Raw genomic sequence first — 18,947 nt, 5'->3', positions numbered from 1 at the left:
AGACACACAGGTGGAAATTGGCGGGCTGCCCTCAGAAGGCTGGGAAAGTAATTTATTTTTCTAACTTCACAGCAGGAAACAAAGCCCTGGCAGATGCCTCTGTGTGTGACCAGTGGCTGATCTGAGTGAGATCATTATTAATTATTAGCCATTTCTTTAGTGTGTTTCTCAGACGGTGCTGAACACTTGGGAAGCCCTACCTTCTTGAGCCTCAATCAATACTGTGTATACCTTGCGTGGGACCCTGAGTGGCATGTAATTATAGAACAGTATTGATTCCTGGCAGACGGGCTGAAAATGGACAACTCTTCCACATAAAATTCAGCTAAATCTTCAAATGGCTTGATTATTCTTTTCCTCAAGGAAGAAACCAGTAAGAGTAACAAACTTGAAATGTTAGCTAAATGAGGGCTATATCCACCAGGAGCCAGATCTACACACATAATTGTTTTAGTCTCTGGGCTTACGCCAATGCAGTCCAAGTTGAGTGTTGAAAATGTCTGTGCCTTGGGTCTGTAATCCAAATTTATCAGTCAGTTCCTACAATGATGTTTCCTCATCATGTTCCTCTGAATTATTTTTTCTATGAAACAAATAATTGCTTGTCTGGGTTCCACACACCCCTGTTTTTTTCTCTCTTCTTGTTCCACTATATAGCTAAGAGCTCTATACACTCTCACATGCAGGGTCACCAGCACCTCCCGATGTTATGTTGACCTGCTTATAATTCCATTCGTTTTAGAGTGACTAGAAATCTGGAAACATTCTTCAGTTTGCAACTTCTCCTTCTTCAGCAGTAAGGATGAATAGAGGGATGTGGCTAGCCTGTGCTACATCATCGATGCCCTGGAGGCTCATGCTTAGATCTGCACGAAAACTTCAACCTGCTTTTTTGGTGTCTAGTCTTGCCCTTGTGCATAGCTGTTTAAGGCCTTCTGAAAATGTAAGGCCTGTTGTATCATTTGTACAAAGCCCTGCAGAGGGTCTTGTTCACATACAGTGCAAGATGGAGAAGGAATTGTCAAGACAGGAAACAATGGGGGTCTTAAAGAACCGCTTCCGTCCTGAGGTTCTTGCGTCACTGATAGGCAGCATGTCTGGAAGATTGCGGCAAAAACTTGAGCAGCAAGGCTTTTGCTTGGATTTCTTGGCATTTTGAGGGCCTGTGGCTCTTTCTGGTGTCTGGTGTCAGGGTGGGATGGCTCTTTCCCTGGTTATGCAGAACTGGCTTGTCAGTGTAATGGGGTCAGAGGCTGTTCTCTGTGGATCATCTCAACCCTCCTCACTATGCAATAAGAATGTCACAGGACAGGATCTGACACAGAAGGCCATAGCTATCCCAAATAGATACTAGCAGTGTATCTAGAGAGCACATTGTTTTAAGTGTGATCCTATGCATTGCAACATGCAATAGCATCCCTCATGCTAAATGCCAGTTATGTGACTCCAATTACTAGGACAGCCACAAAAGTCCTTCCCATGCCCCACACAGGCTCTAGTGTTCCAGAGATGGGGAGTGGTACGACACTACGTGAGAGGCACCAGCTCCTTTGCTTAGTTCTAGGATCTCCTAAACCTGCTCCTTTCCTGAAAGTGGAACGAAGCGCCAGACTAATTTGAGGGTTTTCTGCTACATTCCCTGTGTCTCTGCATAACAGCTGAGCTGAGGTCTTGGAACATAAGGCTGACTTTGAACAATTACTCTCCCCCTGCCTCAGTATTCTCATATAAATCTGGGATAATGGCATCTACCTCCAAAGACTTTTTGTAAAGATTAAACAAGATAGACACAGAAGGTATGCATTGTATGAGATGGGGAAGCCAATGAGATCATGGTGAAGTCCTCTCAGCATAGGGTCTAACCTGAGCAAGAAGATAAAGTCTGCAGTCACAACTGGTTCCTCTGGCAAAAGAAGCAGCTTGGTGAGAGCAACAGATGTGGACTGGATAGGAGACTCTGAGTTCTGTTCAGTCCCTGGCCTTGACTATCCACTCCACTTCTCTGATCCTTCTATCTTTGGAGTCTTTGTATGACATGATATTAGAATGGCTGAAGAATGTAATTATTGCAGTGGAGTCCCAGAGTCTATGACAGCTCAATGATCTTTTCTAGCCTGGTTTGACAATTCCAACCGCCATGTCTTGACGAGAGTCCACATACATGGCAAGTGACAAAGTGGTCTCCATAACCCTGAATCTCTTGATACCACCCCTTCCTTGTCAGTATGTCGCCAGCAGCCCAGGAGGCAAAGCCTTGGAGTATCTGGGCATCTGTCCTTGAGAGCTCCTGTCTGTCAATGGGCAGATCTCATGCTAACATACCCAGCACCCACGGCTATCACAATGTCTGCTTGTCATCCCACAGCAACAAAGGCGGGAAAAGGAGCTTCGGAAGCAGCAGGAGCGGGAACAGCGCCGACACTATGAAGAGCAGATGCGCCGGGAGGAGGAGAGGAGGCGCGCAGAACACGAACAGGTACTGGGAGGTGGCAAGCCCACTCACGCAGGGCCTCATGGGAACTGCAGCACCAGGGAGCTCTGGGGCGTGGGACATGGTCTCCGAGGACTGCTTTATTATGGCTTTTGCTTTTTCTCAAGCAACAGTTCTTACCTATTCAAAACGTCAAGTGCACAGCTTGAGAATGCCCATGCTTCCTACCCAAACCAGGACCTCCCCTGGCATACCTGGAACTTCTGACTCCCCAGCACTGAACCAAGTTCCCTACTATTTCATCACTGAAGATAAGCCATGCTGACTGGGTCATCTCTGCTCTCCAACTCTGAACCCCTGATAGTATCTTCTCTCACTGATAAACGCATACCTGGAGTCCCTGAGCTATGAGATGGTTCTATTACACAGACCGTGTGCAAGCTAGCCTTGTACATGTGTTCTATCCCTGTTACCAGCATGGGGCCCTCAAAACGTTACAGCCTTGTTAATTCCACGGGCTCCACAAGAGAGGAAGCTAATAACAGGCTTTAACATAGTAGTCTCATTAAAACCGAACAGACAATGAATTGCTGAGCCAGCTCAGCAATGGGCAAAGGAGCTGTGCTTTTGACCGAATTGAAAGGCTTGGCTTTGCTATGGCCTCCTCTTCCTGTTGGGTGAGGTGTTGGGTATTTTTTCCCTTCCTCAATCCTGCATTTTACTTGGAAGCCCTTGTCACTTTGCAATCATTGGTTCTTTCTCTCTCTTTCCCTCTCGTTCTATTCTTCCCAATTCTCTGCTGCTGCCTCTTCAGGAGTACATCAGGCGACAGCTAGAAGAAGAGCAAAGGCAGTTAGAAATCTTACAGCAGCAGCTACTGCATGAGCAAGCTCTACTTCTGGTAATGGGAAACCTACTTGGCAGCTTGGTGTTCATCCTACGTGTGTTTATACATGTGCGCTGTGTGCGTGCATGCATTCGTGTGTGTGTGTGTGTGTGTGTGTGTGTGTGCGTGTGTGCGTGTGTGTGTGTGTGTGTCTTTGTGTTTCCCCTTCCCAACATGCCACTTATAAATATGAGATCTTCCTTTCCAACCCCCTAGACCTCAGAATCTCACAGGGGCTTCCTACAATTTCTTGCCCCAGTTCGTTAAGTCCTCAACCATTTAGCACACTTTATTAACTCCATCCATTCGTGAAAGTTTAACATGAATCCAACCCAATTATAAGTTCAAACCGCTTTCAAGACCCGCTGTGTTTATTGCAGAGTAATTCATAAAGCCATTTGCAAACATGCTGGAATACAATCACAGCAAACGCACCTCAGCCACGGAGCCAGCTCAGCCCTGCGGTCATCCCTCATATGCAGGCTGTTACTCCTGCCCTTACAGTGGGTAGAGTTTGTTTCCTGCTCACGCTGCATCCACTAAAAGGACTTTATTACTGCACAGCTCCAAATGGGCTTCTTGGTATAGCTTTTTTATTTTTTTTAACTGAATTTCCTACGGGATGGCATTCTGTTGTTTTGTTTGTTTGTTTTATCTTATGCATAAGCTCGATAGGAGTCCTGGTTTTATTTAAAGGATTTAGATCTGATCTCCAATCATTAATTTGGTTGTTTATTCAATCACACATGTTTGAATGGCTGAATTACCAAATTAGGCAGTGGATGATCCCCTTCTCGGGTGACAGTCTGACTACCCTACATCTGTGTTACAGTTCCCCAAGGAATGTCACTTTTCAAGTGATATTCTGTAGGGAATGCTATTAAAGAAATAGTGTTTTTATTGACACATTCTTGTGTGGACACTAACATGAGGTCTGGCCTTATTTGGGGCACTCCTGACCTTCTGGGAGTTCTGTTTCAGTTCCATTTTGCCCCTGTTACATGCATTGCTGCTGTCCCATGTGGTAATATGGTTCCTGTGGTCACGTGATCTCTCCTTTGCTCTTCCTGCTCTGGGTAGGAATATAAGCGCAAACAACTGGAAGAACAGAGACAAGCAGAAAGACTGCAGCGGCAGCTAAAGCAAGAGCGGGACTATCTGGTTTCCCTCCAGCACCAGCGGCAGGAGCAGAGGCCCCTGGAGAAGAAGCCATTGTACCATTACAAGGAGGGCATGAGTCCTAGTGAGAAGCCTGCCTGGGCCAAGGAGGTAAGGACAGAAGAGTTGCTGTGTCTGTTGCCCAGGCTTTCACTGTGAGTTCTATCACTCGGAGCACAGAATCCAATGATGCTGAAGAGTTTGAAGACAGCCCATGGTGAGAGCCATGATTCACTTGAGAGGATCCACAGTATCACTACAGAGAAAGGGTGATGTGTCTGATGCTGGTCATAGCGTTTTTCTTGTGTACCTCTGTGAATAAAGTGGGGGTTTGTAGGGAAAAGCAAAAAGTACTTTTCCATATTTGATTTTATTTAGAGGAGTTAGGGAGACGGTCTGGTTGGTGAAATGCTTGCCTTGTAAACACACACTTGAGTGCAATCCCTAGTACCCATATGAAAAGCCAGGCATGGTGGCAAAGGCTTGTTATCCCAGAAAAGGGGCGGTGGAGACACAGGGATGCCTGGGGCTCACTGGTCATTTAGCCTGTCCTGATAGAAGAGCTCTAGATCTGATTGAGAGACTGTCTCAAAATATGAGGTGATAGCAGGCACCCAGGAACTGATAATTGGAGGCTGGCTTTCGATGTTCACACACATGTATATATACACACATACACACACACACACACACTATATACACATACATGTAACACACACACACACACACACACACAAAGAATCCTGTTGGATATGTGGCATGTGGACCGTTAGTGGAAGCATATCATTTACATCTTAGAGGATTCTGGGATGAATAACATCCTGCCCAGAGCCTGGCTGCTATTATTAGACATTGGCATTGCTGCTAACCCTGCCTTGTACATTATGGTCTCAGAGGTGCACGATGCACCATAGACCTGTGGCTATGATGTGCATTTTCAGTACATGCAAAGTAACACTCAGGTGGTATTTTAGGAATATGATGACTCTGTGGTGAACTAGTTATGAAATTTAATTAAAAACTATGGATTGGAGAAAAATAAATGGGTTAAAACCAAATGGGTAAAGCAAAACTCAGTAACCCAGACAGGCACAACTGCCAGACCATCACTGTCATCTTCCACACAGGGAGCATCAGTTTCCAGATCTGTCCTGGTGACATCAAGTGACTTCCTTTATTCTTGTGGACATGACTAATCACTTAAAGGAGTGTTTAGGTTAGAGCCAAAGATCCTATTTTTAGTTTTTTTAATCTTTTATTTTGCTATCCCCTCTTAGTATATATAGGAAATACTGGAAATTATATTCTCCTAATCATAGTAGTTAATGAGAGCTAACAATCAAAGGATAATATTTTCTGCAGCGTTTCATACCTGTATATACTGTTTGAACTGTTCATATTGACATTCACTGCCATAGTGAAATAATTTTCCGAGTGTTTAAGAACTGAGTCTATATAGCAAATCATTTTGATCAGAGTAACGATCGTGTTCAGTCACTTTCTGATACAGTCTGTAATCATGTTCCACATTGACCTTTGTCTGGAACTGCTACCGTTCTTTCTCAGGTCAACCATTTGGATTTGTGATGCTGCTCCCTAGCAGCACTGACCCCTCTCTCAGTTACTTCTGCTCTTTCTTGTTGTTATGAGTAAACACCTCCAATAGCAGCCTAAGAAAGGAGGAGTTTATCTTGACTTACAGCTCTGGGAGATGCAGTCTACCATGGCAGAGAAAGGGTAGCAGGAAGAGCAAGGGGCAGCAACTCACCTCGTGTTCACATCACAGTGAAGGATGCCTCTGCTCAGCTCACACTCCCCCTTTTATTCAGTGTAGGGCTCCAGCCCATAGCATAGCATAAGCCACATACATATAGGGTTGGCCTTCCCACCTCAGTTACTCAAATCTAGCTAATCCCTCACAGATATGGGCAGAGATTTGCTTTCATGATGACTCTAAATCTCATTAAGTTGCCAATCAAGATTACTCATCAGAACTCCTTAACAATCCATACCACTTCTTTGGGTAAGCAGAATCCCTATCTATTAAGCAGCAGGCTGCCTGGCAGGCAGACGCACACTGCTTTCTTCCACTTCTAAGACATTTCTTATCCATGCTGGGTTCAAACCCTCAACTGAGTTAGACTCACAGCTCTAGCCCACATCACTGTGGGGAAAGCTGAAGGGGTGTTCTCTAGGAAGCTAATGCCATTAACATTCAAAGCAAGTATCGACTACAAACAGGGACTCTGTTTTCTTATGTCTGCCTGTCCCCATCATTAAACCCCTGGTCCATCTCTCTATTCATAATCAGTTCACAGATCTTGGGCTCTCAGAAGCTCTCCTGGGGGCGCAAATCTATACTGATAGCATCAAGGCAGTCTTGTTGACCTTTTGATGTCCCTGTTTCCTGGCCAGCCCTCTGACAGTAAAAGAAACCTGGGCACACAACCAGCATAGCTGTGTCATCAAGCACTCCAGATATGAGGATCTCTGGCCACCTCCATAAATATAGGTGGCATCTAGTGGATGATATCATTGACAATACTAGGCTTCCCAGGCACCAATGTTCTTCCTTGGGTCTTAATAAACCCCTGGACACATGGGCAAACATTCTTCAGCAATGTCATGATCATCCTTCTCTTCCTGTGTTGTTAACATAATCTGGCTTCTAAATAACCATCAGTCTGTCTCCAAAACTATTTTCCTTCCATTTTAGATTATACTTCACTCCAAATTAACAATTTTTCATCAACAATGGGATGCAATACTTCACCCTCTGTGGGGTGTGTGTGTGTGTGTGTGTGTGTGTGTGTGTGTGTGTGTGTGTGTGTGTGTGTGTGGTCATTAAAGTACATGCGCCCATACATGCATGAGTGAAGGCCAGAGGGGAATGTACATTATTCCCTTTATACAGGCTCTGTCACTGAAGCTAGAGCTAGGCTGGCATCCTCCTGTCCCCCTCACCTTCTACCCCATGATGTAGCTATTTGATCTTTGGGAGTCAAACTTTGACATAGTATTCTATTAGGCTTTGATGTTGCTGTGGATTTGATTTTCAGATTTCAGCCAGCAAGGAACACAAATGTCTTTGCATTAAAAGGCTGGTTAGGCAGGTTCACTCCTTTCGAAATTCTCCCGTTATTTCTTGATTTGAGTGGAAGACAGATTAGCTGGAAGTGTTAGTATGATGCTGTGATGTCTGTCAGCTGGATTTGAGCATTTTTTTTATCCTTTGGATGGAAGGAATTCCTTTTCCTTTCTCATGTGCCTTAAAATGGCATATAATGGTCTGTGTCACCCTCTACCACTCCAGATAGTATTTAACTTGCACCAGCTTACAGCAGGATGCTCTGCTTACATGACCATGCATGGGGTCTTGCTATTGCTTTAGCATTCCAACATGTCTCCTCTCTGCAGTGCATGCCCGTCACTGCTGTGTGTATGAGGCCCCTTGGCATGTGACCTTCTAGGGCCTCCACCTTTCATACTGCCATAAAAACATTGAGGTTACAGATTTGCCCTGCAGACATCACATATGGCTTTACTGAGGTTCTGGTGATTTGAACTCAAGTCTTCATGCTTGTGCAATAAATTTTTCTTTACTGAACCATTGGAACCCCTGGTTTTCCCATCTTCCTGACAGCTGAAGGTTGGATTGGATCCTTTGCTACTAGACCTGTCCTCAAGGAGATGCGTTTATCTTTGCTCTGTGGAGGAACCACTGTCTTTTCTTCTCACATAACTGCCTTCTGTTCAGGAGATAGACCTTTGCCTGGCAGAAGAAGCCGCTTCTGAGTACACTCAGCTTTCTCTCTGTGAAATGCCACTTCAAACGTTTGGTATCTTTCCTCCAGTACTTAAGGAGAAATTTTGGTGCAAACCATGTCCATGTTCCAACCTTCTCAAAGGCTTTAAAAGCAAGATTTCCATTGGAATAAAATTATAGTCAGGGCCAGCAAGATAGCTCATCAGCTAAAGATGCTTGCTTTCAAACCTGACAACCAGAGTTCAATCCTTGGAATGCACATGTTAGGAGAGAACTAACTCCCAGAGATTGTCATTTGACCTTCAATATATTTTGATATGACATAGACTCTTGCAAGTTAAGACACTCTAGGGTAAGACTACAGCCTGACGTGATTGAAAGCTTAGAAAATATGCCCAGGAGTTGCTTAGCATCCTCTCTCCACAACTAATCAAACACACAATTTACTTACGAAAGTAAGTACTCACTTTTTACCCTGTATTTGACAGTTAAAACGAACACTAATAATCATTACAAGGATGCCTCACTCTGAATACATTTAGTTCTGAACACATGAAAACATGTTCATTTGTATACCACCAGTGCATCCTGGGATATCAGGTGGCCAGAATGTAGAGATCCAGATATCTCTGAAACATACCTACTCTCCAGAGTTCCTGAGCTCAAACATGAGCTGTTTAAGTAGAATAATTTATGATTGAGGAAATAAGGAATTTCAGTGGCCAAAGAAGTGTCACTGTCTTTTCTTTCAAGAAGTCTGGCATTTATAACTTATACATTGTATGCTGTGGGCTGGGTTTGTCCGTTGCTGTCTTCTTGGGGCTTTGAAGTCTTGTAACAACAGCTAGCTTTGCTCTTCTGCTCCGTATAATGGACAAATAATTATTGCTGATAGAATGCTTTATGCATTCACAAGGTGAACATTTTCTAGTTTACATCCCTGATCTTTTGTGGGTAGTATGATTTGGTGTGTAGGAAACTTCTAGGACATGGAATTTCAAAACCAAAATAAGTGGATACCAATTGGACGTGCCCCACAAAGCCATGGTGAGGGAAGAGACATTCATATCACACCTCATTCTTGGTGGACCATTTCTTATCTATGGCTTAATATGAATAGGAAATTGAACTTCTCTCCAGAAAGATTCAAAAGAGGGTAAGAAAGATAAGAACTAATAGGACTTTTGAATTTTGTTTGAAATCAGGCAGCAAAAAGAAATTTTAAAACCCTTAGCTAGTACGTAAACATATACAGACAGACCTGAATATTGAGCCAACAGAAGTGAGGTAAGAGCTCGCTCTGATGAGTTATCAGGGGGAGGAGACTGGTGTGTGACATTGTCTTGCCATTTTGAGAGGCACAACCATTATATCCTTAAGAAGTGTGGGGAAGGATAAGATAAACCTAGAACAAAAGTCTTAGTCTTTTGTTCACTAATGACCTCCATCTTGTCTTTTGATATCCATCATGTTAATTTAACTTCCTCTTTAAAGTCATCCTTGGCAACAGTCTTACTTGCCACTATAAATATGGGCTGACCAATAGTGACATAGAATCTGTTTATAAAGAAGCACTAGTTCTGTGAAACACTGGAGAATAAGACAGGACAATGGGTTGAAAGGAGAGAAGGTGGGGGGTGAGGAGAACAGGAAGAGCTAGAATATGGGAAGAAAAGAGGAGAGCTGGAGGGTATAGGGTAACAGAGTCCACACTGGGAAGGAAAGCACAGGGAGGAGCAGTGTATTTTGGGTAGCAGGGAGAGACAATTGAAAGGAAAGGGCCCTAAAGTGAAAAAGAAAATGATACAGGAAGTCTGTGCAAGACAGCCATGTCATTAAGCAGCACCAAGGACGCCCACGTGCCTATCAGCAGCCTGCAGAAAAGAGCAGAGCTCCTGTGTGCCACTTCGCCCTCGCCAGTCCTTGTGTGGCTCTTGTCCCCTTGTCTTATGAGTCAACCCAAAGCAAGTTTCTATTTTCCCCCTAAGCTGTCTCAATGCCTACAATAGCCCCCTTTGATTATCTGGAGGGCACACCATCTCCCTGCCTGATCCTATGACTTTGTGACTAATCCGCAGGATATTAGCTCAAGGGATGCCAGGCAAGCTCTTAGCAGGCCAAGAATGCCCAGTTACCTGGCATAACGCAAGCTAATGGGTGATGTAAGGTCATGAGCTCAAGTGTCCTGCATACTTGCTGGAAATACATCCATGAGAAGGAGAAAAGAAAAGAGGAGAGGAAAAAGAGAAAGAAGAAAAGAAAAGATCTTGCTACAAAATAGAAATGGCACATTTGTGCTCTTTGAATTCATCAGAGGGGCATAACAATGGATATGCATAAAAATTACTACAGAAAATCCTTACTGGACGGAGCACCAACTTCTAACCATTGAGATTTTCTTTTCCTTTGACTTCTAGGTGGAAGAACGCTCAAGACTCAACCGACAGAGTTCGCCTGCCATGCCTCACAAGGTTGCCAACAGGATCTCAGACCCCAACCTACCCCCAAGATCAGAGTCCTTCAGCATTAGTGGGGTTCAGCCTGCTCGGACACCCCCAATGCTCAGACCTGTTGATCCCCAGGTATAATAACGTCCCTTCTGTTCCAGTGGGAACCTGTGCCCAGGAAAACTTATTAAAAATCTACAATATTCTAGCATAGTATAGAACCAATGAAGCAAAGACCCTTAGTATAGAATCCATGGGAACAGAAGCCTCACTGCATTAGGAGGCTCCAGAATATAGACAGGAAGCATAGAGCTAATGACCTTGAGTCAACTTCAAAGTCATTCTTGATAAAGTGGCTCCTGTGGAGACCCTTGCAAGTGCTGAAGAGTACAGGGTGGGGACAGCCGTTCTTGGAATTACAATCAGAAGAATTAAAATTCATATATAGACCTTTGGTAGACTATATACATGTATTCTTCCCTTCCTTGAAATAGGGGTAGAAATCTGAACTGGAAAAATCAAATGGGCTTGGTGAAATCAATGTGTGCCTTCTAAGCCAATGGTTCTCCTGGCATGCATACCAAGCCAGCAGCCAGCAGCAGCCAGTGAACTTGGTAAAAAATTCATATTCCTGGGTCTGCTTCAGACTTACTGACCAGAGACACAGGGTTGGACCTGGCAGTCTTTAAAAAGCCTTCCAGGTTGGTTCTGGTGCCTGTTAGAGGTTTAGAGGCCCTGCATGAAGATGTTTGGTGGGGAAAGATTATTTCGTTATTAGGAAAGGAGCTTTCTGGTAAATTCTTCAAAGATGAAATTCAAAGTGAAATAGAATATGGAAATTCCATGAGGAGAAAAAAAAGTAATCCAACCTTTTTCACCCAAACATCTTTAATTTCTTCCTGGCACCCAGCTGTGGTAAGGCGTCTCCGGTGCATTTGGAGGTCACCTTTGAAATGTGTGCTGCTGTTTGAATTGGAGCTTAAAGGAATAATGATAAAAATCAAGGCTTTCTTGGGTTTTAAGTTGGTGGTAATGAGCAAAATTCATGATTTTTCAGCACCAACCAGCTTTTAACATACCTTCTTCTGGTTGTTTTTATCTGTATATAATTCTCTTTTACAGATGCTCCAAAAAGGGTTTCTCTTCTTTTAAAAAACACCTACTTTGACCTTATAATGATTTGACCTTATAATGAAACTTCGCCTTGTTAAAGGAAAGCCCCGTGGGGAAATGCCCCTTCTGAAATGATGAAGGACAAAGAGTAGACTCCCTAGACAAGCTTTCTTTGGTGCTTCAGGTTGTTCGGTGTGCTTGGAATGGTCTTCTAACGTGAGGGCAGTATACACCCAGAGGTAGAGGACAGGCTTCAGTATTCACAAAATGATGCTTTTTCTTAAGAGGCCATATAAAAATCCCAGAAATTATTTCTACATGAACAACAGCAACACATTGCTGGAATGCCCCAAGAAGCATCTGGATATCAGGAAATGGTGTGTATTTTCAGTGGGGACAGCCAGTCCTGTAGAAACCAGGACACTATGGACCCTGAGGAGGTGGCCCATTCAGTAAAGTGCTGTCCATGTAAGAACCCAAGTTTAATCCCTAGAACACACATATAAAATCCAGACATGGTAGGGTAGGCTTGTAACCCCAGCAATGGGGAGTGGGGGACAGGAGGATCCTTAGGGCTTATTGGCCAGGTAGCTTAGTCAAATTGCAAGTTCAAAGCCAGTGAAAAACCCTGTTTTAAACCAAGTGAAAGCCGAGTGTGCCACAAGCCTTTAATCTTGGCACTCAGAAGACAGAGGCAAGTGGATTTCTGTGTGTTGTCAAAGGCCATCTTGACTACATTGACTTCCAGACCAACCTGAGCTTACAAGCAGACCCTGTCAAAGGAAGGAAGGAAGGAAAGAAGGAAGAAAGGAAGGAAGGAAGGAAGGAAGGAAGGAAGGAAGGAAGAAAAGAAGGAAGGAAAGAAGGAAAGAAAAAGAAAAGAAAGACAGAGAGACAAACATGATAAACTGGGTAAACTTTCTGAAGTTGGCACATCTGGCCTCCACACATACATGTGTATCTGTACACACACACGTGCACGCACGCGCGCGCACACACACACACACACACACACACACACACACACACACACATACACATACACACATACGGTGGGTGGAGAAAGAGTACACTCCAGAGCTTAGATGCATGTGCTCTGGGAGTAGAATACAGGGTTCCAGCTCAGACTCCAACATGTCAGCCATAAGATCTAGGATGTGACCTAATCTCTTTCTTTGTACCTGGGATAGCTCATGTCCGAAATAAGGAGGGTGGTTATGTCAACCTTGTGAGTTCACAAAAGGAAAGACATTTAGAGTGTTTCTTCTTACATAGAACAATAGTATTGTAAGGCTCGAAGTGAGTCTTAATGACCAGGAGACCCCCCTTGGGGGGATGAGCTCCCTACCCCCATCCCCACTTCCACCCCCACCCCCAGAGACAGAAGAATGGAGTTCGATGCAAATGCAAGAGGTTTATTTTTCCGGCGCATCAGCCCCTCATGGCGAGTGACTAGAAGGCAACCCGGAATGGCTATAACAAGCAGTTTTTATATTTTTAGGGGTACAGGTTACATCAGCAAGGTTACAGTTTAAACTTATTGGCTAAGCATGTTGACCTTTGAATCTATTGGCTAGCAAGCATTTGACAAGCATTCGAACTCTATCTGGGACCAGAGGATCAGGTGACTATCAGTACATTCTGTGGTTTTTCAAGAATGTCCCTGCTCCTTTGAGAACTGTGGTTGGAGAATGGAACTTGGCCTAGCCTTGACCCAAGGCGGGAAGCTGTTACTTGGCCTAATCTTGACCTGAGGCAGTGGGTGTAAGGCTGGTGAAAGCCCCCAGGGTCCTTCACATGAACCCCATAACCTACCTACTTTCTACCAGGCCAAGCCTCTTAATAGCTCTTACACTTAAGCAAGAAGTAAGGTCCTTCAGAATCTAAAGTCAAAGCTAAGGATTCTACAAGAAGGAGCTTGGGACAGCTTATAAAATATCTTGTATTGCTGTCTAAGAAATATTGAATAAAAATAATTGTTAGTATTGCCATACTACTACCACCTGACTTCTCAGCAATTGCAGCTAATACCGAACAGAACCTGTTGCCAGGACCCCTGAGTTAGTCCTACTAATTTTCTAACTTAAAGATTCTGAAGGGTCATGAGATGTGCTTTCTGCAGCCTTGAATGCAGGAGTATCTCAGCCAATGGAACTTATCCCAAGTGCAATTACTACTAACTGAACACCGCCCTGCCATAGCTCTGATGGATTCAATTCTTGCATACAGATCTTTTAGTCCCTTCACCCTATGGGCTTCTAATAATGCTGCCCCTGTGTCATGTGCTTAGATCCCGCAGCTGGTAGCCGTCAAATCCCAGGGACCTGCCTTGACCGCCTCCCAGTCAGTGCATGAGCAACCCACAAAAGGCCTGTCTGGGTTCCAGGAGGCTCTAAATGTGACCTCTCACCGGGTTGAGATGCCACGCCAGAACTCGGATCCCACCTCGGAAAACCCTCCTCTCCCCACGCGCATTGAGAAGTTTGACCGAAGCTCTTGGTTACGACAGGAAGAAGACATTCCACCAAAGGTAGCGTCAATGCTGCGAGGTGTCTGTGTCACTACTGTCATTGCCAGCATCCGTCACCATCCTGTCCCTTTCACAGTTTAGACAGCACCTTCCTTCTCACACATGTCTCTTCCTAAGCTAAGTCGTGGCTAGTCATTAATCATTTCTGATCTTCATCTTCCCAAAGGAGCAAAGAATCAGTTTGTGTAACAGAGACGTATATGTCTTAAAACAGAATTATAATTCTCAATCATAAACATTCTAGACCATTTTGCTATTTGTGTTAGAAAATTGACTAGTGGGTATTTTCGATGATTATTGCATATATAGCTAGAAAAAAGAAGTAAATAAAAGAAAATTTACTTACTCTTATATTTAACAACACAAAACTTGACCAGATTTCAAGGGTTCAGAAAATGGTGTGGGGAGTAGGGAGATGACTCAGTCAGTAAAGTCCTTATCATATGAGCATGGAGATCTGAGTTCAGGTCCCCAGCACTCAAGTAAAAGCCAGGCATGGTGACATGTGCATGTAGTCCTAGTCCTGAGGAGGCGGAGACAAGAAGATCTTTGATGAAAAGAGTCTAGCTAGATTGGTGAGTTCCAGGTTCAAGGAGAGACCCTGTTACACACATACAAAAGGAGACAGAGACAGAGTTAGAGAGACAGACTTAGAGAGACAGAAACAGAAAAAGTAGAGACAGAGACAGAGGCAGGCAGAAAGATAGAAACAGACAGAGAGATAGTGAGAAAGATACCCAGCTTTGACCCCTGACCTCCACAGGCACACACATGCACACAGACAGAGGCTGTCACACTTATGTACACATGTATGAAAACACATTACACACACATACAGACTAGCCTTGTCTTTGAGCATTTCATTTAGCTCTACTTAAGGAATGCTCTTTTAGGGTAAGTGGTACTATATTTCCAGCCTCAATTAATCACAGAGGGTTGAACTTTACGGAGAAATGACTAGCTCTCCTACTCTACAGAACAGTCCTGAGTTCTTCTGTTTCATTTTACATCACTAAACTGTTATTTGTTCCAAGCAATGTTCTGGAATGTGGCTGTGCATATGTCTACAGTCAACCTGAATGTCTTTAAAATGCTGAAGACATTTTTGTACCAGACTCTTCCTGGTTCATGAATCTCTCCTGCTGAGCTCAGCATATGGAGCTGTAACAATTGTAATGTCCTGGATTTCCAGAAAACACTGTTACTATTAACTCCAGGAAAAAGATGATGGTTTTAATGACTTACAAACTGTTGCCATCTCCCACTCCAGTGGGGTCACACCAGGATTGCCATGATTTTGACAATGAAACAGTGACTGTGGTGCCTGCTGTGGTCTTCAGGGGGACTCAGAAACCCCATCTAAAATGGTTACTCAGAAGAGAATTTGAATATAAAAAAAAAACTCTGTATATAAGAGCTAAAGACCAGAAAGAGGAAGTGTCTTACTTAGCCACTCTCTAAAAACTTCACGTAGATCTGTATAAAGCTAGAAAGTTAGTTAAAATATTCAGGTTTCAGTCAGTTATCGAGCCCTCTCTAAATGCTTTTGTTTACAAAGAGGAGAGGGAGAAATAACAGCAGCAGTGCTTAATCTGAACAGGAGTTAGACCAACTCGGCCATTTTATTTGGCTTCCTTGACTCAACTGAAATGAATCATTGAAAGCAGATAAAGGACAACACTTACATTGACAGCGATCTTCTGCACTTATTCTCGTGTTTCTTGTAAATAGTCGACTCCCTTTGTACAACAACCAATCCCAGATTCTCTGTGCCTGGAGTCTGTGCTTTATGAGAATTGGACTTCTCACTGGAATTCTGCTTGCTGCTCTGCCCAGTTGAGCTAGTAATACCTCCTCCTGCTGCACTTCCCACTCTTCCACATTTAAACAGGCATTTTGAAAGCCCTTCCAGCATTTTCAATATTAACTCTGTTTTATATAGAATAGCATTTACTAATTAACAGCAGGACACACATTGTTTGGGATTTCGATTAACAATAGTAACTTGCTTAGGAAGTAAAACCATCTCTGTTTTTATGTTCTACAAGTGACGGGACCTGCAGAGCTCACCAGTGGTTAGGGTTCTTCTGCTCTTGAGAGAGCCCTGGCTCATTTCCCCATACACACATTGGGTGGCTCACAGCTACCTGTAACTCCAGTTCTAGGAGATCTGATGCCTTCTCCCAGTTTCCATGAGCACCCAGCACATATAATGTTACATGTGCATACATACACGCATAACATACATGGACTCATACAGACACAAAAATAAAAAGCAAACAATACAGTAATAGATTCTCTGAGCTCTCCAGTAGGTTATTATTGTTGGAGGTCTAGACTGGTACCCCAGTCTTTCACTAGAATTCATATCTATTTGTTCATTCTGATAAGCTAAATGTGACTCCCTCTGCATGGCTCCCACCTAATGCAGCTTCTGAGGGAGTAAGGGCACGCCAAAGAGGTTTCTCCTAGCTTCCACTCTTGCCCAAACAAGAGGTATTTTCTTCTAGCTCAGTAGGTCAATGTCATTAGTGCAATCTCCCTCTTGTTTTTGAGATTAAGATGGCCTAATGGCTGCGGAATGTGCCTCCTTGACTTTTGACAGCAGAACCGCCTTTGGCTTTGCTCAGGAGTTTAGTTTCACTGAATGAAGTGTGAAAGACAGTTCTTTCATAGACAAGGCAGTGTCTGTAACTTCAAACCGGTCTTCAGAGAGGAGGAAGCTCCTCAGACAGTAGCCTGCCTGCACTGTATTATGGGAAATGTTTATGAATTCTGGTTTTCTTCTAGGTGCCTCAAAGAACAACTTCTATATCCCCAGCACTAGCCAGAAAGAATTCCCCTGGGAATGGCAGTGCTTTAGGCCCAAGACTCGGATCTCAGCCTATCAGAGCAAGGTAAGGGGAAGGAGGTCACCATGATTATCCGAGATGCCTGCTATATCTCTGATCTTCTCTTCATTTCCAAAGCATATGTACTTGTCACCTGGACTGTCTGCTTTCATGGCCTTTCAATAATTTCAATATGACAGGTTTTAAAATCTGGGCACAAACTTAGAAATACAGATGTGGTTGGAGCATTATAAACCATCACCTCAGAGGCCTCATTCATGGAGCCAAAAGTACAAAGTCAGAGTTGAATTGTGGCACCAGGTCAAGAAATGTGCCCCAAGAACCACCGAGACATCACAAAGCTCTTGTCTGGGGAACAGTAAGCCACTCCAGAAATGTTAAAGCCGGGGCCTTACAGGACCAGCTTTGTTCAGGAAATCATCCCAGTGCATTATAGAGGGTCTCCGAAATTCAGTCATATTTCCACGATTTACTCTATGTTCTTCCAGAATCTTCCTTCTGCCATGCCTATTCCTGTAATCAAGAGGTTGCATTCAACCTCCACTGGTTGGGGCAGATGTCTCGAGGATGCTGGGGAGTGAGCATTATCTACACAGTATCTAGGCAGACTTTATGTGGCAACAGATGCTGTTTGTTGCTGTCATTCATCAAGTTTCCCTCGGATTTGTCATGATGAATACATCCTTTTTTAGGATACACGGAAATAGCAAGTGGCCTCTGGTGAGGCTATAAAAAGGATGCACTAGGGCAAGCTGCTTTCCTCTTCATCGTGTTCATGATGAGAGATAGTCCATGAGGGGGGAGGGGAAGGGAAGAGAGAGAGGACGGGGTGGGGGGGGCACTTATTGTTTGACTTGTATACAAAATGCTTTTTATCTTAACACATCCACTCTGCTCTTCCCTTGAAAGGCCTTAGGAAGGGATCATTTCCAGAAGGAGGAGGTATTCTACTTAAAATCTCTTCAGGAAAGAGATCCCAGCCTCATTCTAAGCAGAGATACAAATTGTAGGAGTCTGGGAGCCTCCTCTGAGGCTTGTCAGATCTGTGTCTAGCTGGTGTGGCTAAGTAACCCCAGGTTAACTAGAAGGTGCTGTGGCCAGGAAACGACGCATGCAGGCTGAGTGTCACCAACCCCTTTCTTTCAGTCCCCAACTTTCAGCACCTCCTGATCTTTTGAACCAACCCGAGAAGGTATTTTCATTCGATCATTTGCTTGGAATTTGGCTGTTTAGTTTAAGCATCATCCCAGACTCGAGTATTTTTTATCCTGTCAACCAAAGAGGAAAAACTTGCTCTTACAGGCAAGCAAGAAGCAGCTGTTTAATTACTCAGAACTGTTTTAATGACATGAGGGCCTAAGATAATGGGTGTGTTATGGCCAGAAACTTACAAAAGGTGAAGGTGGATTCCCTTGAAACACTCAAATACCATATTTTGTGCAAAGGATGTAGACCTCGTGAGAGATGACTAGCATCTTCTGACTTAGAGTAGAGAGCTGGGAGCTGAGAGGCTGCAGTTACCTACATTTCACGTCAGAAAGATTTGGGCTGAGAGGGTGGAGAATCCCCATCTCTTGCTGGGAGACAATCAGCACAACAGCCTTGCTTTGACTAGTATTCACCTCTACATCACCAGCACATAAACTGTGAACCGATGGGCTGGTGAGATGGCTCACAGAAGCAGTTAAAGACAAATGCTATATGCACCTGGCAACCCAAGTTTTATCTCCAGAACCCAAATAAAATTAGGAGAGAAGCCCATAA

At 43.9% G+C, this 18,947-nt stretch overlaps 1 protein-coding gene across 1 annotated transcript in view; it reads left to right on the top strand.

The window, feature by feature from the left end:
- Tnik (TRAF2 and NCK interacting kinase) overlaps positions 1–18,947 on the top strand; it is a 392,340-nt gene that overhangs the window by 317,257 nt on the left and 56,136 nt on the right. The window contains 6 exon segments of the mRNA XM_032898578.1: positions 2,366–2,476; positions 3,246–3,332; positions 4,398–4,586; positions 10,659–10,823; positions 14,092–14,331; positions 17,122–17,228. Of these exon segments, the coding sequence (XP_032754469.1) occupies positions 2,366–2,476; positions 3,246–3,332; positions 4,398–4,586; positions 10,659–10,823; positions 14,092–14,331; positions 17,122–17,228 (899 nt within the window).

This window comes from Rattus rattus, chromosome 3 (genome assembly GCF_011064425.1).
Source record: "Rattus rattus isolate New Zealand chromosome 3, Rrattus_CSIRO_v1, whole genome shotgun sequence".
NCBI lineage: Eukaryota > Metazoa > Chordata > Mammalia > Rodentia > Muridae > Rattus > Rattus rattus.
This window is presented reverse-complemented; position numbering and strand designations above follow the sequence as displayed.